Source organism: Colobus angolensis, unplaced genomic scaffold (genome assembly GCF_000951035.1).
Source record: "Colobus angolensis palliatus isolate OR3802 unplaced genomic scaffold, Cang.pa_1.0 Scaffold142, whole genome shotgun sequence".
NCBI lineage: Eukaryota > Metazoa > Chordata > Mammalia > Primates > Cercopithecidae > Colobus > Colobus angolensis.
The window spans coordinates 4634541-4660728 of record NW_012114511.1 but is presented as its reverse complement, the minus strand read 5'-3'; the positions used below and the strand labels follow the sequence as shown (position 1 = coordinate 4660728).

General features: G+C 38.0%; 1 protein-coding gene across 2 annotated transcripts in view; it reads right to left on the bottom strand.

Moving 5' to 3' along the window:
- The window catches only part of MATR3 (matrin 3), a 71987-nt gene that overhangs the window by 4682 nt on the left and 41117 nt on the right, over nucleotides 1–26188 (bottom strand). Inside the window, exons 3-15 of one of the 2 annotated variants that reach the window (XM_011935314.1) lie at nucleotides 18544–19632; nucleotides 12173–12234; nucleotides 11166–11207; nucleotides 10716–10828; nucleotides 9805–9857; nucleotides 9181–9306; nucleotides 8169–8294; nucleotides 7702–7869; nucleotides 5580–5711; nucleotides 5069–5112; nucleotides 4608–4977; nucleotides 1565–1931; nucleotides 937–1058 (exon numbers count right to left, since the gene is read on the bottom strand). In XM_011935314.1, coding sequence (XP_011790704.1) covers nucleotides 937–1058; nucleotides 1565–1931; nucleotides 4608–4977; nucleotides 5069–5112; nucleotides 5580–5711; nucleotides 7702–7869; nucleotides 8169–8294; nucleotides 9181–9306; nucleotides 9805–9857; nucleotides 10716–10828; nucleotides 11166–11207; nucleotides 12173–12234; nucleotides 18544–19455 — 2637 coding nt within the window. In that variant the 5' untranslated portion in view covers nucleotides 19456–19632. Of the gene's footprint in view, nucleotides 1–936; nucleotides 1059–1564; nucleotides 1932–4607; nucleotides 4978–5068; nucleotides 5113–5579; nucleotides 5712–7701; nucleotides 7870–8168; nucleotides 8295–9180; nucleotides 9307–9804; nucleotides 9858–10715; nucleotides 10829–11165; nucleotides 11208–12172; nucleotides 12235–18543; nucleotides 19709–26188 lie in introns of those variants that run through there. The other variant, XM_011935315.1, reaches the window with a different exon arrangement.

Genomic DNA, 26188 nt, shown 5'->3' with positions numbered 1-26188 from the left:
CAGGATGGTCTCGATCTCCTGACCTCGTGATCCGCCCGTCTCGGCCTCCCAAAGTGCTGGGATTACAGGCTTGAGCCACCGCGCCCGGCCGTTTAGCAACTACTTTTAAGTTTCAGTCACTATTTCAACAGGTAGTCCAAAGAGGCTGATAATTACAAAAACAAACTTCAATATATCTCAACAGGAATTATTCTTCAGTGATGTTGTGGTTTATATATTTACGTCTTTGATCTTTATATTCTTTTGGTCATAAAAATAACTGAAGTGTCATTATCAATAATGTCAATATTAAAAAGTTATTTAATATGAATGGTCATGCGACTTTTAGTATTCAGACTCCCAGCATCTTCCAAATTAGAGATACAGCCCAACAACAATTTGAGAATACTTGAGTAAGTTTAATTCTATCACGGAATTTATAACATGGTTAGAAAACACTAAATTGTTACATAACAAGGGTAAACTATGACAAGAGGCTCAACAGATGTTTCCATAACCCATCAAGAAAGAAAGAAAGGGCCGGGCGCGGTGGCTCATGCCTGTAATCCCAGCACTTTGGGAGGCTGAAGTGGGCAGATCACCAGCCAGCCTGGCCAACATAGTGAAACCCTATTTCTACTAAAAATACAAAAATTAGCTGGGTGTGGTGGTGTATGCCTGTAATCTCAACTACTTGGGAGGCTGAGGCAGGAGAATTGCTTGAACCTGGGAGGTAGAGGTTGCAGTAAGCCAAGATCACACCATTGTACTCCAACCTTGGCGACAAGAGTGAAACTCTGTCTTAAAAAAGAAAAAAGTAAATAAATTATCTTCAGGATAAAGCACTGCATTGAGTCTAGAGAGAAGACTATACACATTTTACTTATATATCCCACTTATTTCCAGAACTTGTTAAGTTTTCACAAAAGAACTGTCCTGTTTTACATTCAGCCTTACCTTTAATTTCTGATAATGAGGAAGGCTGCTGCAATGAGTATTCTTTGCAACTTCTTCATTTGTATAAAAGAGGGAACACAGCTTACAGTAAAACCCTGTTTTAGGTATCACATAGTCTATACCTAGAAACACAAACATACATTCTTACAAATCAAACTGAAGATTTTATTTAGTATTCACAATTTTATCTGTCAACATAATTTAAATGAAACATGTTTCTGAGAAGTTCAATACAGCTTAAGATAGAAAACAAAAACAAAAATAGAACCATATTTTGCTTTTACCTAATTGATGTTTGAGGTCCCACCTAACTGTATTCTTAAAAAGAAATATAATATAGAAAAACAACACAGAAAGGCAAAACAAAAGCACGTGCAATTTGCAGGAAGTTTTATGAGGAGAAAAGGGAACACATTGTGGAATGACAACAGAAAATAATACAAAATCAGAGACATGCATAAGAGGAAAATATATCCATTAAGATTTATAAATTGTTCCCTATAGAAACAAAGCAAATTTAAAATGCTATCACAGCTTATATAAGACCAACTTTAAAATCTTATTTTAAAACCTAAGAGTTTGTTTTGAGGAGAGTGAGGAAGGTGAAGAACAAAGACTTAAATCTCACCAACAGGAACATTGGGCTGATATGGTCCAATTCTATACTCATCTGGGATTGTATAGTCCTCCTTGTTCTCATCACTTTGACCATCTGCGTTTTCACTTGTATCTTTGTTGGGATCATCAGCGTTCTCAGCAGATTCAGCACCTGGTTCTGTGTTTTCCTCATTTTTAATTCCATTTTCCAACGCTGCTTCGTTTTCTTGATCAAGTTCCTCGATCTTGTCCACCTTAATTTCAACCAAACCATCATCATTTTTGTCACCAGATTTAAATGCCATGCCCGATTTACGAAGTTTCTGAAGTTCCGAATCTTCCTCATCACCAACCTCATCTAGAGTGACAAAACCTTCCATACTCCCTGGGAAACGACGCTGTTAAGAAAGACAAATTTACTCTGCAACAATTATCCTGCAGCATCCCTTCCATCTGCTTTACTTGAAGGGAAATGGATAGCGTCTTTGCCTTTTTTTCTTTTTTTTTTTTTCAGACGGAGTCTCGCTCTGTTGCCCAGGCTGGAGTGCAGTGGCATGATCTCTGCTCACTGCAAGCTCCTCCTCCTGGGTTCACGCCATTCTCCTGCTTCAGCCTCTCGAGTAGCTAGGACTACAGGCGCCTGCCACCATGCCCGGCTAATTTTTTTGTTATTTTTAGTAGAGACGGTGTTTCACCATGTTAGCCAGGATGGTCTCAATCTCCTGACCTTGTTATCTGCCCGCCTTGGCCTCCCAAAGTGCTAGGATTACAGGCGTGAGCCACCACGTCCAGCTGCGTCTTTGTCTTTATTCATTAGCTCAAAATAATAACTTCTTCCTTTCTCCCAAAAAAATTACTGATATTTTGAAAAATAATTTAGCTTATTTTAAAACTAAAAAATGGAAGGTCTGCCTCACACAAAGAGAAGTTAAATGAGGTAAGAATATTCATATTTTATCTTTTCTGAGACTACAATGCTGCTAGTGAACGTGTAAAAAACTTGATTTGGTAAAAGTTGAACAATGTCCTTTGTAAGACAGTATATTACAAATACCTACTCTTTAGAGCAAACGCTCAGTTTCAAAGTGTAATGGCTAAAAAACCAAGCTCTGGGCCAGGCACGGTGGCTCACGCCTGTAATCCCAGCACTTTGGGAGGCTGAGGTGAGCGGATCACCCTGAGATCAGGAGTTCAAGATCATACAGTCCAATATGGCAAAACCCCATCTCTACTGAAAATACAAATTTTAGCCAGGTATGGTGATGCATGCCTGTAATCCCAACCAACCGGGAGGCTGAAGCAGGAGAATTGCTTGAACCTGGGAGGTGGAGGCTGCAGTGAGCCGAGATCATGCCACTGCACTCCAGTCTGGGTGACTGAGTGAGACTCCGTCTCAAAAAAAAAAAAAAATCATGTTCTGAAGAATAACTGCCTAAATTTTAGCTCTGTGTCTTATAGGATTATTGATTATTTAACTTCTCCATACTTTGATTTTCCTCGTTTATGGAATGGAGGTAACAACAGTACGAGCTACATATGGTTATTGTGAGGATTAAATTAATAAATGTGTATATATATATAAAGAACTTAGAAAAAGGTATGGCATTAAATGCCATTAAACATAATTATTAGCATTTATAAATGTAAACATAATGATCAGCTCTAGTTAGAAAAATAATGGAAGCTGGCCGGGCGCGATGGCTCACGCCTGTAATCCCAGCACTTTGGGAGGCCGAGGCGGGTGGATCACGAGGTCAGGAGATCGAAACCATCCTGGTTAACACGGTGAAACCCCGTCTCTACTCGAAATACAAAAAATTAGCTGGGCGTAGTGGCGGTCGCAGCTACTCGGGAGGCTGAGGCAGGAGAATGGCTTGAACTCGGGAGGCGAAGCTTGCAGCGAGCCGAGATTGCGCAACTGCACTCCAGCCTGGGCGACAAGAGACAGACTCCGTCCCAAAAAAAAAAAATAAAGAAAAATAAAGAAAAATAAAGGAAGTTACTTGACGAAGCCATCAAATAAAAACCCAGAGGTAAATACTGGTTTTGAGTTGAATGTTATAGAAAAGGAACCAACGGAATACGGAATAGGATGGCAAAAATTTCATTTCACTCTACTTGTTTTTCTTGAGACAGAGTCTCGCTCTTGTCACCCAGGCTGCAGTACAGTGGTGTGATCTTCGCTAGCCTCCCAGATTCAAGCAATTCTCCTGCCTCAGTCTTTCTGAGTAGCTGCTACAGGTATGTGCCACCACACCCGTCTAATTTTTGTATTTTTAGTAGAGATGGGGTTTCACCATGTAGGTTCTGAACTCGTGGCCTCCAGTGATCTGCCGGGCCTCCCAAAGTGCTGGGATTACAGGCGTGACCCACTGGGCCTGGTTAACTCTGAAATTTTATGAGTCATTTAACATAAAAAGTTTTCCTCAAAGGCATTTTAATGCCCTACTCCTTAAGCTAGGCAGTCAGTACAATGTGGGTCTTTTGTTTTACTCTTATGTGTGTATTTTTATATTTATATTCACTTTATATGTGTCTTCTAAATCACTTACATGTTCAAATAAAATTGTTTTAAAAGATACTAAAGTATCTGACCAGGCCAACATATCTCAAATAGAAAAAATTATTCAATAATTTTTGAATGAGTGGCAAAAGTTTTAACTATCTCGGGTCCATTAACTTACTGCAAAACTCATGTCCTATATTTTTTTTTTCCAAAGCTACAATATAAGGCTGCCTACCTATATGCTACCACAACTATTTTTTTTTTAAAGCTACACTATAAGGCTGCCTACCTACATGCTACCACTACAATACAGAAGCATATATTGAGTCCTTCTCCCTCATTTTTACTAAAAAGTTTCCTCTTTGAGCTGATGTTTTTTGCCAACTATAATAAAATGTCTTATTTATTGATTGCAGAGTTTAAATGTTTATACTCTGGTTCATATCTGATTTATTTTCGATTTAAATCATGTAATTCTCTTTATCTGACACTGCTTAGCTGAATAACTTGAAACACTGATCTGATCTAATGTTCTACTAAAACAAATCAATATTATGTCTTTCTTTACCTTTTTAAGCTTTTTCTTTGCTGCTGCTGAAGCACTTGCATCTTTTTTCACAGCTTTATCTGAAGGTTCCTTTTTCCCATCAGAAGCCACATCACCTAAATTAGCAAGATCGGTCTCGTCTCCCACTGAACTGCCACTTTCTAGCAGGGCTGCTGCTTCTTCTTCATCTACAAGTAGCTCATCTTCAGATTCAAGAAGCATATTAGGTTCCTGCTCTGTCTGGTCATCCTTTGTGTCTTTCTCACCATCTTCACCGGACTTCTCTTCTTGTTCTTTACCTTCGGTTGAACTTTCAGTCTTCTGGGAACCATCAGTTTTGGATTTCTTATCACTTGGAGATTCTTTGCCGTCTGGAGAGTAAGATCTTTTTCTGAAATCAAAAGGACACACCACAATTAATTTGTCATCTGAAAAAGTTAAGTTGAATATACTCACACATATGAAAAACAAAATGAAATTACCGGGATTTATCTTTTTTCAGTAAATCAATGCCTCTGTTTGGAATCTAAAAGACAAAAAAAGTTTTACAGAAGTTAAATAATACATTTGCAGAATACACAGTTATCCAGTGAATTAATAATTGGAGACAATCCCTATAATCAACTCAGCTTATTCAATCCCTATAACCTTATCCAAGAACCTAAGGTGCCTACAGTCAGACATTCATCATTATGACCACACCAACAGAGAAGTGGAAAATAAAGCATTCTGGTAGCAGAACGCTATTAAAAACTTAAACAGGTAAGAGCAATGAAGGTGTCCTTTAGGGAAGACTAGTTCTGCCATTAAAGACCAGAAAAAAAAGTTGTTCTTTTTCAATAACTTATTTCTTTCAATAGATTTACCTCTTTCAATAAACTTACATTTCAATAATCCTGTATTTTTTAGCATACAAAAATGTTTAGAAGAATGTTGTGGCTTTAAATATGTAAAAACAGGCTGTTAAATGATGACAAATCAAACACTACATACCCTCAGTACCAGTTTTTTATATTTCTCAGACAGGTCAACCTTCACACATCTCCCCTGAAACCAAAGGGCTTTTTTCAAACAATGGTCAACCATTGCCATTGCATCTTCTCTTGTCTCCATCTCAATAAAAGCCTTGAAAAGAAAAGAACACAAGAAAAGAGAAACCACAAAGCACATTATATTTTATAAAATTGTATAAAACCTTATTATGTATTCTACCTACTGGTTAGAAAATCTTCATTACTTTTTTTCTTTTCTGAGACAGGGTGTCACTGTGTTGCCCAGGCTGGAATACAGTGGCACAATCTTGGCTCACTGAAGCCTCGATGTGCTGGGCCCATGTGATCCTCCCACCTCAGCCCCCCAGTAGCTAGGTCTACAGGCATGCACCACCATGCCTGGCTAATTTTTGTAGTTTTTGTAGAGATGGGATTTCACCATCTTGCCTAGACTGGTCTCGAGCTCCTGGACTCAGGCGATCCTCCTGCTTTGGCCTCCCAAAGTGCTGGGATTACAGGTGAAAGCCACCACACCCGGCTAAAAATTTTAATCTTTAACACAGAGTTAAAAGGTCACTGAATAGGGTTGGGCACAGTGGCTCACGCCTGTAATCCCAACACTTTGGGAGGCCACGGCGGGTGGCTCACCTGAGGTCAGGAATTCCGAGAACAGCCTGACCAGTATGGTGAAACCCCATCTCTACTACAAATGCAAAAATTAGCTGGGCCTGGTGGAGTGTGCCTACTGTAGTCCCAGCTACCCAGGAGGCGGGAGGTTACAGTGAGCCAAGATGGCACCATTGCACTCCAGACTGGGCAACAGAGCGAGACTCCATCTCAGAAAAAACCAAAAACCAAAAAACCAACCTGTCAGATTTACAAAATTCCCAAGAATCACTGTAGTGCCAAATACTAAACCATCTATATACACTATTTCTGCAAAAAAGTAGTAAGCCCAGAAGATATTAAAATACTGTAAGAAAAATAAAAGTCTGGAAGAACACAAACTTGCAATGCTGAATTACAGAAGTGTTTAAAACAAAAAAAGAAAAATAGAAAAGATGTTCTCCTCATCCTTATTTCCTTTTTGAGATAGGCTCTCACTCCACTGCCTATGCTGAAGTGCAGTGGCACAGTCACAGTTAACTACAACCTTGGACTCCTGGGTTAAGTGTTCCACCCAACCTCAGACTCCCAGAGTAGCTAAAATTGTATGAGCATGCCACTTTGCCTGGTTAAAATTTTTTTTTTTGTACAGATATGGCCTCAGCATGTTGTCTCAAACTCCTGGGCAACTCCTGCCTCAGCCTCCCAAAGTCTAGGGATTTACAGGCATGAGCCAATGCACCTGGCCTAATTCTAATTTTTTTTTGAAATGGAGTCTTGCTCTGTCACCCAGGCTGGAGTGCAGTGCGATCTTGGCTCACTGCAAGCTCCACCTCCCGGGTTCACGCCATTACCCTGCCTCAGCCTCCCCAGCAGCTGGGACAACAGGCGTATGCCACACCTGGCTAATTTTTTTGTATTTTTAGTAAGAGATGGGGTTTCACTGTGTTAGCCAGGATGGTCTCGATCTCCCGACCTTGTGATCTGCCTGCCTCCGCCTCCCCAAGTGCTGGGATTATAGGCGTAAGCCACCGTACCTGGCTAACTCTAAATTTTTTAAATAAAAGGAAAAAAAAAAGGATGAAATAAAACAACTCGTCCTCCAGATTTTATCACTAAAAATAGGGATACATTTAAAAAAATTTTTTTTTCTTTTTTCTTTTTTTTTGAGTTGGGAGTTTCGCTCTGCCACCCAGGCTGGAGTGCAGTGGCGCAATCTTAGCTCACTACAACCTCTGCCTCCCACGGTTAAGTAATTCTCCTGCCTCAGCCTCCCCAGCAGCTGGGATTACAGGCACGCGCCACCACGCCCAGATAATTTTTGTATTTTTGGCAGAGACAGAATTTCACCAAGCTTGCCAGGTTGGTCTCAAATTGCTGACATCAGGTGATTCATCCACCTTGGCCTCCCAAAGTGCTGGGATTACAGGCCAGAGGAACCACGACTGGGCACATACTGAAAAATCTTAAAGGATTTTAATAAATTATCTTCTCTAAAACTTCCTTATGTGTATTACCTGACTTTTCATCCTCATCAATATGTAATTCTTTATTTTCCCATAAGGCTCAGCAAGCTTGAGAACAGCACTATCAGAATAGCCAGAATGGGGCAAATTGCTGAGATGTATCACACGTCCAAGCTCTTGTTTTTGATCAAACTTCTGATCTGGCTTTCCTTCAGGTTTCTTTAATAAACAACAACAACAAAAGGAAAAACGTGCAATAATTATTACTTAACAGTTAAAAACATCCTAGTCTTTACCAATTATTTTATTTTTATAGAGACGAGGTCTTACTATGTTGCCCAGGCTTGCCTTGAACTCCTGGGCCTCACATAATACTTCTCACCTTGGCCTCCCAAGGTGCTGGGATTACAGGCGTGAGCCACCACACCCGGCCTTAGCAGTAATTTTAAATAACCAAAGTTAATAAATATTAAAATGATTTGTTAAACTGATATACAGCTTGCAAAAATAAACATTACCTTTATTCTTTTATACTTCTGGGATAAATGAACTCTCACTGGCTTGCCAAATACTAACGCTGGTGTGGTTGTGTAATAATCCACTGCAGCCTGAGCATCCTCTGTGGTTGCCATTTCAATAAATGCCTGAAATTGTACAAAAAGTTATTTCTCTGTTTTTTCCAATCAGCCTTCTCACATTGTACTACAGATTTTTCTTCCTAAAAAATAACAATGCCCCAAATCTTTCCAGATATATTTAATCAGTAAGTAGAAAATACTTTCAAGAATTAAAAAACAAAACAAAAAACAGGCCAGGCCCAGTAGCTCACGCCTGTAATCCCAACACTTTGGGAGGCCGAGGCAGGCGGATCACGAGGTCGAGAAATTGAGACCATCCTGGCCAACAAGATGGTAAAACCCTGTCTCTACTAAAAATACAAAAATCAGCTGGGTGTGAGGGCGCACGCTTGTAGTCCCAGCTACTTGGGAGGCTGAGGTAGGAGAATCGCTAGAACCCAGGAGGTGGAGGTTGTAGTGAGCCGAGATTGCGCCACTGCACTCCAGCCTGGGTGACAGAGCAAGACTCCGTCTCCTAAAACAAAGAAACAAAAAAACCCCACAAAACAATGTTGCCAATTTGCTATTTTATTATAAGGACCACCTCATATTAGTTCATTCTACTGCATTACTTTATTATTTACTATGCCTATTGGACTAAAAATAATGACTTGAAACCATCATTTTGGTATAGATCTGAAATGGCTTTCCACAGAATTTTCCTTTTACAGCTTTTATAGTAGTATAATGACAATTACTACCTAAGGATCATAATTCATAGTTACTAATAATCCATTAGCACTCTATTATTATTGATATTTATCACTACTGGTCTTTTCCTCTGCAACATTCCGCATTTGATAAACTTAAGATTACCTTGAGTTTTATTTTTCTAATACAAAATCATTTAATTCTTATAGAAAATATATTAGTGGCATTAATAAATGAAGAATACCATTATTTTAATTCATACCTCATTAATTTTATTTAGAATCAGATGATTTGAAATGACTCCAAATGGTTCTACCAGCTGTAATAGCTGGTATCTCAAGTTTTTCCCTCGTTGAAAATCCATGATGTGAACAACTCTGCTAGTTTCCTGTCCATTAGGGGGAAAAAAACAAGCAATTAAGTCTCTTTAAAGCAAATATGAAACCAATTATGCATTACGACTTTTTATAATCTATAATTAACCAGGGCAGTGTAAGTAAAACAACAACTCATAACATCCTAGGAGAATTTTAAAACTACACATCAAAAGTCACTGGGTAAGTTCTTTCTGACCATAGCCAAATGGTTAAACTACTTCAAAGTGTCAAAACATAGTCTCTGCTCTGATTTTTAAATTAAATATTGTACACATAACTGGACAGCAAAGGTTCCAAGATGCTGAATCAAGGTGAGCTCACTGGACTATGGGCATATAAAATTTGAAGTCTTAATTATTATCAAAGCCATATAAAAACCTGATGGTTTTAAAATTATAGCAATCATTCCGTAAGGACCATGATACATATTCAACTAGTAAGGATTTAGGACAAATAATATTCCCCAAAATCGTAAATACAGTAAAAGAAAAGCTTCATTCATTACTGACCACTCTGCCTTTTTGCATGTGTCTAGGTCCTTGCAGGTTTCCATTTCCAGCACCTTTATGGGAAGAGAAAGTTTTCAGTCTTGTAATCAATATATTTGCTTAAAAAAGCAATTTTACCGAAAAACGCGCATCTTCCAAACACAAACGAAAAGCTCTTACAAATATGTGATTACCATCACTTTTCATGCAATGTTATTTCTGAGTAATATTTAAATGAGTCTTCTTTCACCTATAATCATTGCCTTTAATTTTCAGAAAGGAGCCAGTGTGGTGATTCACACCTGTAATCCCAGCACTTTGGGAGGCTGAGGAGAATGGATCATTTGAGGCCAGGAGTTTGAGACCAGCCTGGGCAACACCGCGAAACCCTTGCTTCTACCAAAAATACAAAAATTAGCCAGGTATGATGGCACATGCTTGTAATCCCAGTTACTCAGGAGAGGCTGAAGCACAAGAATCGCTTGAACCAGGGAGGCAGAGGTTGCAGTGAGCGGAGATCGCACCATTACACTCCAGCCTGAGAGACAGAGTGAGACTCTATCTCAAATAAAGAAGCAAAATTTGCGGCCCAGCACAGCTGCTCACACCTGTAATCCTAGCACTTTGGAGGCCCAGGTGGGTAGACTGCCTGAGGCCAAGAGTTCAAGATTAGTCTGGTCAACGTGGTTAAACCACATCTCTACTAAAAATACGAAAATTAGCTGGGCGTGGTGGCGGGCACCTGTAATCCCAGCTACTTGGGAGGCTGAGGCAGGAGAAATGCTTGCACCCAGGAGGCAGAGGTTACAGTGAGCCAATACTGCGCCATTGCGCTCCAGCCTGGGCAACAAGAGCGAACCCCTGTCTCAAAAAAATAAACATTTTCAGTAAGGGCTCTGTAAGGAAAAGTAATATGAATTTTATGTAATTACCCAGATTTCCTCTTGGTCCAACTGCTGGTCCCCCAAGATGAAACGAGGGAGGTGGAGGTCCCAGAATTCCTGGTGCTGGATTTGTAGACTGCTGCAACATGAATGGATCACCCCTAGTAAAGTGAAGACATAAAATATAAATCATAATAAAGAGGTCCATTGGAAAGAATTAAGATTTAATGTTAAAGCACCCCAACATATGACCACAACCACTTCAATCTTTCAGGGTATCTGTGAAGTAACTAGATCAAAGTCTACATTAACAATAAAAAAATACAAATTACTACATAATATATATTCTAAAAATTGTTAACCGAAGTGAATTTTATCCAAGTCTCATTTTCAGTAAAGAAATTCTGAAAATACTTTGTTTATGAAATGTTGAAAGTTAAACCTGAATTCCTTACACTGATCTCCTTTACAAATGGTAGCTTAAAAAATTTAACTTACATTGTGTGTCCTGTATCATTGTCAGGATTCCATTCTGGGTAGCTTTAAAAAGACCAGAAAATTAACTTTAAAATAAAACTGTCCTTTTCACAAAACAGCCTTGTTTGGCCTCTAAAATAGAGATCATTTATTAGTAAAGTTATCTGAGAGTCTAAGTGTTAGAAACATAGTTTTAAAGCATTTCCTATAGATATTTCAAAATAAAAATTTCAGAACTTCAAAATAATCCACGAGAATAAACTTGTTTTATATTGCTTGCAAATGTAGATAATGTTGAAGTTTAAGTTTTTCCTCTATTTGTTAAATTGTAAGGAGGAAGTGCTGCACAAAGAATTAGAAATGTGGGTTACATAGAAACAAGAACAGAGCACAGATTTTCCTTCTCCAATATTAATACCAAGCGCACAGTTGAGTTGTGACATTAGAAAGAAAGAATAGCCCCAACAGAGTTAGGCATATGTGAAAATTCCAACTCCAGTGAACAATGGGCACTGTGTGCTGCTTAAGCAGGGAGTTTTCTTTAGGAATTCCATTTCATGGTAGCAGCCTGAATTCAAAAACCAAATATCTCAAAAGCAAAACAAAACAAAAAAAACCACCACCAAGGATTTTCCTGGACAAAGAATTAGAATCTTTTAATAACCTACCCTCTTTTCTGTATCTTTGCATTTTTAAAGTACGTATTATTAAAAATGTTACTGTGAATCCACTCTACATATCAAATACTATCTTTCACTATATCTAGTAAAAATCATCAATTTCTATAATGACCAATGTGTATATATCCTAGAAATATTAAATAACAAAATATCATTATTACTGCATCTAATATTCAATATGAAATTTCCAGATCTAAACATTTTCCTTGTAAATAGTATTGCCCACACAGTACCACTATGTGATATTAACATTGTGGATATTACAAGTAAATGATAAATTCCCAAAAACCAATAATGGCTGATTCTGATTCACGATAAGGATGTTTTAAAGGTATTTCAAACTCCTACATTTCAAGAAGAAGCTGGCATCGACGACTGTGACTTGCTCCATTGATATGTTGACTCCACTCCTGCAGCAAAGTAAATTAGTAGAATTAACAAAAATAAAGCTAAAATATTTTCATCTGAACCATTCAAACTCTAGGACATTAATGTCTATGCAGTATCATAGGCTGTACAAACACCTGCCCATTCACTAAATCACATTGATTTAATTTAAAACCATTTCTCTGAATCCTTGAGGCTTGATCCTGCCCTCAAATACGCTATGCACATTCTTGGAAAAACTGGATTAACTTGTCAACATACTTAAGAGATTTGACAGGGAAAAGACATAGAGTTAATAAAGATCAAGAGTAGTAACTAACCTTGAGATTAGCAAGGCTTATTAACTTTTACTGTGGACCAAACTGAAGTATTCATTGTATGCTACTTTAGAGTACTCTGAATGATAAAACATCCATGTTTCTATCTACTTTTCTAGAAACTATATACTATAAATTTGAACAATTAGTTAAAATAGAATCTTTTAGGCGAAGCACGGTGGCTCACTTGAGACCAGGAGTTTGAGACCAGCCTAGCCAACATGGCGAAACCCCATCTCTACAAAAAATACAAACTTTAGCCGGGCGTGGTGGCGTACGCCTGTAGTCCCAGCTACTTGGAAGGCTGAGGCAGGAGAATCTCTTGAACCCAGGAGGCAGAGATTCCAGTGAGCTGAGATGGTGCCACCACGCTCCAGCCTGGGTGACAAAGACTCCACCAAAAACAAAACAAAACAAAAACTTTAACCACATCCAGCTTTTGAGGATGTTCCAGGTTTACTACCTATTAAATACACAGTGAATGAAAAATGCACCATGATTAGCATTACCATAAAATGCTAACATGATTCAACAGGAATGGCTTTTCTAGAAAATGAATCCCATTTATCAAAATATTAAGCTTTCTTTATATTTCCCCAAAATAAAGAAGCAAATTTAAGGAATGCCTCAACAAATTTAGGGAGGGAAACATGACATTCTATCACTATTCACTCTTTCGTGGTTTATTTTAAATTGAAGAAGTAACTCTTATTCAAATAATTTCTTTAGGAAAAAAATGCAGATATAAATGAGTTAACTTTTTAGGCAATGTAAGAATGAGGAGTCAGGAAAAGTGAGCTCTACCTAGACTGCCTAGGTTCCATTCCCAAATTACAAAGATGTGAATCTTTGGTCCGTGTTATTTAAATTCACTGGGACAGTAGTCTCATAGGGTTGTTGTGAAAAGCAAATGAGTCTATAAAGGTAAACTGCTTATCAGACCCTTGCCAGGCACATGGAATGTGCTTAAAAAAACAAAACAAAACAAAACAACCGAACTGATTATAAAGCAGTCTTGTTTTACAATTCCTGCTTTACAACTATTATGGATGTTTCACAAACTCCCACAAATTGTAATTTCTGTAACACCCACACTACCCAATACAATTATATTTGGAATATAAAACATGGTCAGGTGATGTGTTTTTAAAGGGGGGTAGCTCACTGAGAGGTGAACTAAATTAAAGTAAGGTACCAAATTACAAGATACATGCTTTCAAAAAGTTGCGGATTGGTATTTTATAAATGGGATCCTTTAAAAAAAAAAAAAACGGGTTTATATTTATGTGACAACAGTTTAGGTACATTCCTATGCTCTAGAAAAATTATCTAAAATCCTGTGAAAGGCCAGGTGCGGTGGTCCTATGCTCTAGAAAAATTATCTAAAATCCTGTGAAAGGCCAGGTGCGGTGGCTCAGGCCTGTAGTCCCAGCACTTTGGGAGGCCGAGGTGGGAGGATCAACTGAGGTCAGGAGTTCGAGACCAGTCTGGCCAACATGGTGAAACCCCATCTTTATTAAAAATACAAAAAGTAGCCAGGAGTGGTGGCGGGTGCCTGTAATTCCAGCTACTTGGGAGGCTAAGGCAGGAGAATAGCTTGAACCTGGGAGGCGGAGGTTGCAGTGAGCGGAGATCACGCCATTGCACTCCAGTATGGGTGACAGCGAGAAACTCCGTCTCAAAATAAATAAATAAATAAAATAAAATAAAATAAAATCCTGTGAACTAAAATGGAACTCATCCAAATAGAATGGTACCTTTCTTAAAATGCTGAAAGCTATAAACTATTTCCAGGTCTCTTTTTAAAATAATGGCTAATAGTTAAGGAACTCAAGATCTCTTCAGTTGGCTCTACAATCATCAGCTATTTGGGTTATCTAAAGTTTCCACTGGAAAGTAATGGACCACTGACTTGTTGGAGACCATTTTTAAAATGGCTGTAAGGGCCAGGTGCAGTGGCTCACACATATAATCCCAGCACTCTGGGAGGCCAAAGCAGGCAGATCACTTGAGCCCAGGAGTTTGAGACCAGCCTGGGCATCATAGTGAAACCAAGTCTCTTATTAAAAAAAAAATGGCAGGTGTGGTGGTACGTGCCTCACTTGAGCCTGGGTGGTGGAGAGTGCAATGAGCTATGATCACATAAGTGCACTCCAGCGTGGGCTACAAAGTGAGAGACTCTTTCTCAAAAATATAAAACAAAACAAAACAAAATAAAATAAAATAAAATAAAAATGGCTGTAAGCCAGAGGAACCACAGGTAAGTTCACAAAATTTAGAAGCCTTGGCTGGGCATGGTGGCTCATACCTGTAATCCCAGCACTTTGGGAGGCCGAGGCAGGCGGATCACCTGAGGTCAAGAGTTGGAGGCCAGCCTAGCTAGGTGAAACCCATCTCTACTAAAAATACAAAAAAAATTAGCTGGGCATGGTGATGTATGCCTGTAATCCCAGCTACCTGGGAGGCTAAGGCAGGAGAACTGCTTGAACCCGAAAGGCGGAGGCTGCAGTGAGCCAAGATCGTGCCACTGTACCCCAGCCTGGGACACAGAGCGAGACTCCTTCTCCAAAAAAAAAAAAGAAAGAAGGATTAATTAAACAAATACCCATTAATGACTTAGAATTCTCTGAACTAGAAATACTCAGATTTTACTTAAAATATTCTTAAGTTCTGGGAGAGGAATAAATGTTACCCTACTAGCCATGCTTCTATTTCATAGGAGCTAGAAAGGACACATAGCTGACCAGAAATTATATCCAATCCTCCATGTTCTTTAAAGGTTCAAACTTATGGGAAAACTGTGTCTGCTCTTTCAAAGTGATAGAAGGAAGGCCAAAATAAAAAAATCAGTCATGTACCTCCGAAACTCACCCATGACTAATCTGTACTACCGATCTATTACTGGTTGGTTTACGGTGAGGACTAAGTGAAAGAGTTTTATAAATATCTATATTCCTGGACTCTACACTGAGGTAACTCCTGTAAAATCAGATTAATAAAGGATTTATTGCACTTTTTAAAGTCAAGACATTTCTGTAGGAAAACTACATTCACCTTGATGTATTTGAGATACCTTAAACTATAGACAGAAAAAAAGAATTTGGGAAGCACTTACAGAATGGCAGAAAAAAGAATAACTTAATATAAACTCAAGTGACAAGACAAAGTGCTATAGTGGATAATTTTCTTTAAGTGAAAGGAAGCTGAGAAGCTTGAGATTGCATAGAAAAGCAATCTGATGGCTGGGTGCGATGGCTCACGCCTGTAATCCCAACACTTTGGGAGGCCAAGGTGGTGAATCACCTGAGGTAGGGAGTTCGAGACCAGCCTGACCAACGTGGAGAAACACTGTCTCTAAAAACAAAAAATTAGCCGGGCGTGGTGGCGCATGCTTGTAATCCCAGCTACTCGGAAGGCTGAGGGAGGAGAATTGCTTGAACCCAGGAGGTGGAGGTTGCGGTGAGCTAAGCCAAGACTGAGCCACTGCATCCATTCCAGCCTGGGCAACAAGAGCAAAACTCCATCTCAGAAAAAGAAAGAAAGAAAAAGAAAAGCAATTTGATGATCTAAAATGACCTAGAAAGAAATAAAAGCAATACCATCACTTTAAGTCACCTAAAAATAATGACACTCCATGACAAATTAAATTATTTTCTACTTAAGTTTTTTACTTCACAGTAAGAACTTTTGATCATGTAAACTATTTAACAATACCAATAAGTAAAAAGAACAGATTTTCCAAGTTATGCAGCAATACCAGAGAGCAGGATTAAATGTTTAAAAATTTTTCATTATCTACTTCCATCACAGAAATTTTCTCTAAGGTCATTTCTATAGCGGTTATAGAGGGTCCACTGCTAAAGTGAATATTTAAATATTTTTTTCAACAGAATGCATATACGTAAAAAACATAGTAAGGCAACTAGAAAACTAGAAATTCAGATAATCCATGTGTTTAAACTTCTTAAAGTTGGTCCAATTTACACATTTAAACCACAGAATTAAACAAAAGGCCTCTAAAATACTTCTCAAATGTACTCAGTATTTTGACAGAATACCAAAACTGGTTAGGACCTAAGCATTTTTACAGGCGAAAAGTACCTCTTGCACTAGGGTAGGGTATCTTACTCTTGAATCCATAGTTTCATCAAAATATGTAAAAACTGCTCTTTTGTTAATTTAGATCCATTTAAGTTATTAGCCTTCTTCAGGAACTAGAAGGTAGCAAAATTTGGAGAAAAAAGCATAATCATACATAAAAACAGAAACTTTTCTCTAAGTCCTCTCATGGTTCCGTTGTGTTCCTTTATGATGTCCCAACAGCTTAATGACTCCAGTAGCAAAGATTTTTTAAGTCCCTTAACATCACTCTCATTTGAGACACCGTAACTATCTATTTTCCTCAGAATTTAGAGATCCTTTCTGAGAATATTTGTCACATTGCCATTTCTGCTATTATTTCCTTATAAACAGGCAAGAAATAACGTAGAAAAAATTGGAGTCACCAATGTTTAATGGACCTTTTCGTTCTATCAATTCACACGGGACCTAAAATTTAAAGTTTAGTGCTGATCAAAAACTAAAATGAATTCCATGATATATCTAGTAGAGCCAACAAATTTAGGAAAAGGTAACACCCAAAACATATACCAATTAAAATTTGCTGGCTTTTGAGTTTGGGGTTGTATTTCTTAATGAAAATACATCTTCTTAAATGTTTAAATAAACCTAAATTTAGTCTTTATAGTTAATTTACTTTGGTACAGATTAAAGATTAAAAGACAAAAACACTGAGATCCAAACATAAGGAAAGGGAGTGACTGGTAATACTCTGTAACAGAATATTAAAAACAATGGTATGATTTAGTCTACTAAAAAAAAAATCCATACTCACTTACTAAAAAATGTTTATCAAAGGATTAGCTATGAAAAGAAAATGACCCTTCCAGATGTTACTGTAAAGAAAAACCCTGTAACAGTAACCATCAAATCAATTTCATGGCAGCAACTTGTTCCAGTTAAGTAGAGCACATCAGGAAAAATGGATGGTCACAGATTATAGATCAGGCTAGCGGGGTGCTATAACGATGACTTTAAGTCAACTGCACCATATATTGGGGGAAAAAAGTCAGAACGAGTAACACTGAAAAAGTTGAAAGAGAAAGGACAACATATTTAAAAGGGCATTTTGAAAAAGTTCCCATTTTGGCAGATGTGATAATTAAAGCAAAGGAGAATTAGATTTTCTTTTCAAATGACTGTATCAGAAGTCTAAGCCTAACTCAGAAAAAGAATTTGTTTATGAGGAACACAGAGCAGGATACTGTAGTAGTTGATTTGTCCAAGTCTCTAAAGGGATAGATGTAATATGGGATAATAAAAAGTGAGTTCTGAAGTATGTTTAAGAAAGTTGTGGAAAAGGAGAAAAAAAATGATGAAAAATTTCAGTCATAGTATGAAAGTTTGTGTTAAAGGGAAATTAAAAAAGGAAGAATGAACTAATCTAAAATATGAAACATACTGAAACAAACACCAGGGCTCTACATTAACTCTTTCCCTGTAGCCACAGATAAGGAAAAAAAGAGAATTGTTCAAGAATACATCTTTACTACATACAAATCAGCAATCAAGACAGATGGAGAGCTGAAATCTAGCATCCTGAATGGCAGAGCACATTGACTGCAAAAAAAATACTTAAAACAATTCAACAAAGCAGACAAAAAAACCTGCTTAAATATATGATTAAGAAGAACATATTGATGCCAAAAACCAACAAGATAATCTCAGTGGATGACAGCTTTGTGGCCAGAAGTAATCTAGGCAGAATACATTAATGTAAAGCCCTGGTTTAAAATGCTCAAAAACAATTACCTTCCAAATAAAGTAAGTGTTCTCAAAAGTTTAAAAATGCTTGATCAACTCAATGTCATCAGACTACAGAATTAGAGTCAAAGATATAGGTAAATAGGCACTACAATGTAAAAGAAATTAGAAGCATCTGTTGCGTTAACTCACCTTATTAGAATGAACTGGCAAATCACATATAGAGCACAGATGGGGATAACCCTTCGGTAAGAGTCCATGGAAGTCTTCAATATTGCTACTTGGAGGAGCGCCTCTCTTTTTCTCAAAGAGAGATCTCTCTTGTAAGGGGCCAGGACCACGTCCCATTCTCTCATACTCACTGTCAAATTTATGATAGTTATGCGAGGTCTCACCAAAAAAAGAATCATCCCTACACCTTTCTCCATCTCTTAATCTGTCATCTTCATAATCCATTCTGTCATAATAACCAGATTCTTGAGAACGACTTCCATGGTCATAATCAAGCACTGGGTTGAGACTAGGACCACGATCATCAAAACTATCTCTTCTAAAGTGCCTTTTTTCTTCCCAATCATCCCTAGGTACTCTGTATGGTGGCTCCCGTGTAGCAGATCTGCCATCTCTAGCATAACTCAAGGTAGGGCCTTCTTCAGTTCTCCTCCTTTTAAGCTGTAGAAGGATTTGGGGCAAATTCTCAGGAGTAATCTTGTCCTCTGGATAACGACTCAGTTCATCTAAGTCTCTAGCAGACAGACCAAAGCTGGCCAAAATGTTACTGGCCTGGTCTGCATCTCCACGGTGTTGAGAAGATAAAGGGAGTGGACCTCTACTTCCAATGTTAAATATAGACTGCAAATTATGGGAAGAAGTACTAGCAGAAGACAGTGCACTATGAGCTCCTTGTTGATTCAATGAAGAACTCATTCCAAGATTCATTAAACTAGCAAGGCGTGCAGTACCCTGGTTCATCCTTCCAAGAGATGCTGGCATACTTAAAGACTGGGTAGCAGCAGCAAGAAGGCCTATTCCTGCCGCAGACAGGTCACGCCCATGACCCTGTGAGTCCCTACTGAGAGATGACTGCTGGAATGACTTGGACATTGTAGAACTAGCTCTTGTCTATTTTATAGATTTAAAAAAAAATTTTTTTAAAGACGGCCAAAAAGAAAGCTCAAACTAGAAAGCTAGGTTAACTTTGCTTCAAAAAATGGTAACGCCAAGAAAAAGGATCAATAAGGACTGCAGAATCTTCTTCAAGCTGAGAACCAGCAGACAACTCTGTAGAAAAATAAGCAATTTTAGTCATAAATCCCTTTAAGCAGATGCCGTTTTTTTAAGAAAAAAAAACTTATGCATCATGTTGATTTAAAAAAAAAAACATTTAAGATCTCAAACTTACAAGGAATTTATTACATATCTTAAACAGATTCCTGATGTATGCAGAGCCTGCATATAGATATTTAAAAAGTAGTATTTCACGCTAAAGCTTAACTATTAAAGGGACTTTCATACTGAGTTTAAAAACATGTAAATTGAAAGGTTAGATGTCTGAGTACATCAAAATTTTGGTAAAAATATAGATGGGTTTCTTCTTTTAGAAGAATAAAAATACACCCTATAGTATGATGCTTAAGTTCCAGGAGAAGACTAAAAACAAAAAAATCAAGGTCAGCAAGTCAAAGATGAATCAGTTGTATTGTGCTTTGGAAAATGAGACCTATTATCACTATCAGAAAGAACCAAGTAAAATCGTAAGTAAATGAAGCTTAGGTTTCAAGTACCTAATATAAGATATAAGACCAAACATAATAGCTGAGACCTTTATACAGCAAAATCAATTTGAGGTGAAGATAGATGTGAATAAGAAAAATAAGTCATTTCCTATAGTTTTAAGGATTGCTGCCCAAATTTCAGTTATATAACTAATTGCCTTCTTACTGACCATCCTACATCAGGCAGTGCTTTCTTCGTTATCTAATCTTTTAAAGTAAGGAGAACTAACTCTGGTCAGTACAGGAATAGGAGCCCTCCCAAGAAAAAACCTAGGTACAGGAAATGCAGGTGATTAAAAGAAGGGAACTCCCCAATTAGCATCCATCAGTACTCATTTAATGCTCAGGGCTATAGCATATCTACAGCACAAAACAGGTAAAAATGAAAATGAGATCTTGGTTACACAGTTTCCTGTAAACTTTTCACAAGAATAGCCCAAATCACCTGGTAAATTTATGTTCTGATTATGATCCCCCAAGAAGTGTTTCTAGATGAAATTGTTTTCTTTCTTAAATCATTATTGTACCTCAGAAACTGTCACATAAGAATTTCCAAATAATTTATATCACGATTGTCATAAAACATTAGTTAAAAGATATACATAACGTCTTCAGTGAAACAATTTTATAATCACAACTACATACAGAAGTAAATCTGAAGTTGTTTGGTACAGAATTCTATGAGGCATTGTTTAAATTTTCTATTTTTTGATCACCAATACACTCAGCACTGGTAGCTTAATATGTTAAACTTTAACAGTAAAACCAGACAATATCCAGTAGTTACAAGTCTATTACAGGACCAATTTCGCCAATGATAGATTAAAGCAAGGATACAAATGGACAAATACAGTGGCAGAGGAAGTATAAAAAAAGTTGCAGCAAGAAAGATTTAGACTAGATTTTTAAAAACAGATATAATCAAGTTTTAAAAGACACAGAAATGCTGTAAGAGGTGGCTGGAGTTACAGGAAGATGTTTTTGCACACCAAGAAAGATGAATTTGAGAAAATACACCAAAGAAACTATCAATAGTTCTAGACAAGATCCACTATGTAAACTACTTAAGCTTTAAGATTAATAAAGACGAGAGTAAGTGGACTTCTTTGGATGAAAGTTTCTTTGATATGTCTTATAAATGCCACACAGAATGGTGGCTCAGATGCTATGTAAACGGTGGTGGACCCTCTAAATTTTCACACATATTTTAAAAATCAAAACCTTTAGAGGGTTTTTCAAAATAAAAATGCTTAAGTATCAGGGTTATTAATTGCAGCTTTGACCTCATGTTGTAGCCAAAGCTTTGTATTCCTGAAAGTCAGTCTTTTGAACTATTTTTTCCCTAAGAGAAATTAAATAATGGTATTACAATTATGTTTAAAATTTTTAAAATGATCATATTTTAAGGAAATGTGATTGTTAGATTACAGAGCTCTCAATTACATTTTTTGGTAGCTCATAGGAAAACAGTGGATCTACAAAAGGAAAAGTTAAGAGAAGCAAAGGTAAAGGATAACCTGAAGACAAACAGAAAATGGATGTCAGAAAAACTCAGAAAAGAGTAAAGACAAACAATGTAAATCCCATGACAACGTGTAATTCCATAACCACCACCTTAGTATTTTTAAGATACTCAGTTTCAACTTAAAATGTAACTCCATCAAGGATATTAGGGTAAAATTAGTGAAAAGCAACTTAAGTTAGATTTTGGATTAAACCACAAATAAACCAAATTCTTAAAAATGGTTTTATTAGAACAAAGCTGGGAGAAACCAGATGTGGCAGCATTGTTGAAAAAGCATTTATGAAAACAGTTCCTGTATCATGTCAATGCTGAACATAAGATGTACAAGCCACTTTTAAAGGTTCATTCACATGGGATCCACTGCCTATTAGTAAAGGCAACACAATATTGAGACATTTACTAAGATTTACAAAAGATTAGCTTCTTTTATTACATGTTTTTTTCTGTAATTGTAAAACTGCCTTTCTATAGGAAACTGCACTAGAGGTTAAAACAATTTTGAATATAGTAGCTTTGGGAGAACATTTATTATCAAAATCCAATTTACCTATTTTAAATCTCTATGTAATAGTGTAAATGCCCATCAATGTAGAACCTTTCACTTCCAAAAAAGAAAGCACCTGCACCCCCCTAAAAACTATCAACATTACCCACAACTTCACTTCACAAATGCCATTTTACTACAATCTTGATAACCAAATTTTTTTTTTTTTTTTTTTGAGATGGAGTTTCACTCTTGATGCCCACAGGCTGGAATGCAATGGCACAATCTCAGCTCACTGCAACCTCTGCCTCCTGGGTTCAAGTGATTCTCCTGCCTCAGTCTCCCAAGTAGCTGAAATTACAGATACATGCCACCACACCCAGCTAATTTTGTGTTTTTAGTAGAGACAGGGTTTCTCCATGTTTGTCAGGCTGGTCTTGACCTCACATGATCCCCCTGCCTCGTCCTCCCAAAGTGCTGGGATTATAGGCGTGAGCCACCATGCCCGGCCCGATAACCAAATTCTGAACAAATGAGCTTAAAAATTCATTTTTATAGACAACTCAAAACAAACTGTAACTTAAAACTATTTTATGATACAATTTTAAGCTGTTTAAAAATGTCAGCTTCACATTCAACATCTAAACAAATCTGAGTATCATCCCTATGTATGGTTAGGAAACGTTTCAGTTAATATTCTACCTCCCATTCCATGAGAATCTGATTTTTGTTATTGGATTTTTCTTCTCCAATTAAAAGAACTAGAGTACTAAAATATTTCTGAACATTTTCATGCCCTGAAAATTCATGGAGAACAGAAGCAAACAGCTGTTCCAGATTTAAATTTCCTTAAAGATTACCTGTAAGTCCTTAGTCATTCTTTCAGAGGGTTATTTAGCATAATTACTAAAATAAGCGCAAGCCAACTTTAGTTTCTTAGAAGGTATTAGAAAAAAATGAAAAGATATTTAGCCTTTTTTTTTTTTTTAAAGACAGTGTCTGACTCCTCCATTGCCCATGCTCACTGTAACCTCTGCCTCCCAGGCTCAAACCATCCTTCCACCTCAGCCCAACCAGCTGGGACTACAGACACCTACCACCATGCTCAGTTAATTTTCACAGCTTTGATAGACAGGGGTTTTCACCATGTTGGCCAGGCTGGTCTTGAACTCCTGGGCTCAAGTGATCCTCCTGCCTTGGCCTCCCAAAATGCTAAGAGGTATCTACTACTCTACATGGATCTTCAGCTATGCTTTCAACTGTGTGAGATAATCACTCCTTTAAATAATTTTTCTCTGGCAGGGCACGGTGGCTCACGCCTGTAATCCCTACACTTTGGGAGGCCAAGGCGAGCAGATTATGAGGTCAAGAGATTGAGACCATCCTGGCCAACATGGCGAAACTCCGTCTCTACTAAAAATACAAAAATTAGCTGGGCATGGTGGCACGCACCTGTAGTACCAGCTACTCAGGAGGCTGAGGCCAGAGAATCGCTTGGACCTGGGAGGCAGAAGTTGCAGTGAGCTGAGATCGCGGCATTGTACTCCATCCTGGGCCACAGAGCAAGAATCCGTCCCAAAAATCAAAACAAACAAAAAAATAAAATTTTCTCATCTCAGTCTTTGTAGTCAGAACTTAAAAAAAAAAAAACCACACACAACTAATTTGAGATGGTTTACCCATAAAACTATAAAAGATTATTTGTGGTTTAACTATAAAAGTAGGGATACGTGGGGAAAAAAATACCTTCATGACATTATTTTAATCCTTTCACTTCACATTGAAACTTACAAGCAACAGCTAGAAAACTACAGTTTCTTGTATTTTCCTCTTCTGAACTGCAAGAAATGTTCAGATTTTCCAAATGTTCTATGAAGGCCAATCACCTTGATCATTTATTAGCTTATTCATGTGAAAATATACCAAATACGTTTTAGACAGCAATCAACAATATCAATTTAGTAAAAATGTCTTAACCCATGTCACTGGCAGATGGCAGACATAGCTGACTATCAGTAATTTCAAAGCAGCATCATTTGGAAAGGCAACTGCTTGATTTTTGTCGTAAATCACACAAAAATATTGATTCCTGTGGTCAGGACTTTCAAACAAGCATCCAACTTATTTTCAATTCAAGAACAGGTTTCAGTTACTCTTTAAATTTTTCTTCATTTATTAAATTTTTTAATGGTTTTATAAACAACTTACCATAGTTTCCATTTTAAAGGTACTAGAAGTTTTCATTTTAATGTTGGTGTATATAGTATTTCCTAATATATTCTGTAACAATGATTTCACTTAAGGGTTTGTTTGAAGTGTGCTGAGGAACTACTCCATTTTTTTTCCTAGAGTTTCAGCCACTTTCAAATCTTATGCTCTCTATGTTTTCGAGTGTCACAATCTCATCTCAGTATGGCATGTACCTTGAGTGCCTTAAGTTTTTAAAATAGGCCAGGCGTAGTGGTTCACACCTGTAATCCAGCACTTTGGGAGGCCAAGGCGGGCAGATTACCTGAGGTCAGGAGTTTGCAACCAGCCTGGCCAACATGGTGAAACCTCGTCTCTACTAAAAATACAAAAATTAGCCAGGTGTGGTAAAGTAGCACGTGTTGTCATACAATAGAAAAGATAAAAGAGCGTAGTGCCAGGAAGGCTGAAAAACAAGCCTGAGTATTTTCAAAAATGCTTTAAGACCATTGCTCTTAATCCATCTAACAGATGTGAAATCAACTTCCAGTCCACTTCTTGATCCTTAGGCTAATTAATAAGAGTGTTGCAGAGTGGCATCAGCTGCTGAGAAGATAGAACATTACTTGTTAACCAGTGTAAGAAACTCCCACTCAGACCTGAAATAATATTGTCTTCCTAGGTTTAAATTTTTTTCCCAGTGACCTTCAATCAGGCAAGAAATAGTTTCTGATTGAAACTACACAGAATTGATGGAGAAAACCTGTCTCACAAGATAGAAAGTTACCCTGTTTACCTGATGATGTTCACTGTCTATGTGATCTCGACAGAAACTTGGCTCTCTACTTTCTTCTCTGCTTAAGCAAAATCAGTGATTTCTTTCAAGGCTTCATTCTGGGCTGGGTGCGGGGGCTCATACCTGTACTCCCAGCCCTTTGGGAGACTGAGGCGAGAGGATCACTTGAGGTCAGGAGTTCAAGACCAGCCTGGTCAATATGACAAAACCCCATCTCTGCTAAAAATACAAAAATTAGCCAGGTGTGGTGGCACATGCCTGTAGTCCCAGCTACTTGGGAGGCTGAGGGAGGAGAATCACTTGAATCCGGGAGGTGGAGGCTGCGGTGAGCCAAGACTGTGCCACTGCACTCCAGCGTGGGTGACAGAGACTCTGTCTCAAATAAAAAAAAAAGGCTCCATTCTGTATCCCTAAGAGCCTTACTCTCTTGACTTCCATCAACATTTGTACAACTTTTATTTCATACATACTAAATTTGGGGGGCCCAAAAACGTTCACGTGAATCCTGGTTCTATTGCAAACAGCTGTGTGATCTTGAGCCAAAAAGGGTGGGGGAAATAAAAATAATACCTACTTCATAAGGCTGTAAAGACTTGATAAATTAGGCCAGGCACAGTGGCTCATAGCACTTTGGGAAGCTGAGGTGGGATAATCACTTAAGGCCACAAGCTCGAGACCAGCCTGCCCAACGTGGGGAAACCCTGTGTCTACTAAAAATACAAAAATGAGCCGGGTGTGGTGGCAGGTGCCTGTAATCCCAGCTGCTTGGGAGGCTGAGGCAGGAGAATCACTTGAATCCAAAAGGCGGAGGCTGCAGTGAGCTGAGATCGTGCCAATGCACTCCAGCCTGGGCAACAAGAGCAAAACTGTCTCAAAAAAACAAAACAAAACAAAAAAACCACCAAAAATTAGCCAGGCCTGGTGGCATGTGCCTGTAATCCCAGCTACTGGGGAGGCTGAGTGAGGCAGAAGAATCACTTGAACCCCAGAGGCAGAGGCTGCAGTGAGCCAAGATTGCACCACTGCACTCCAGCCTGAGGCTGCAGTGAGCCAAGACTGCACCACTGCAC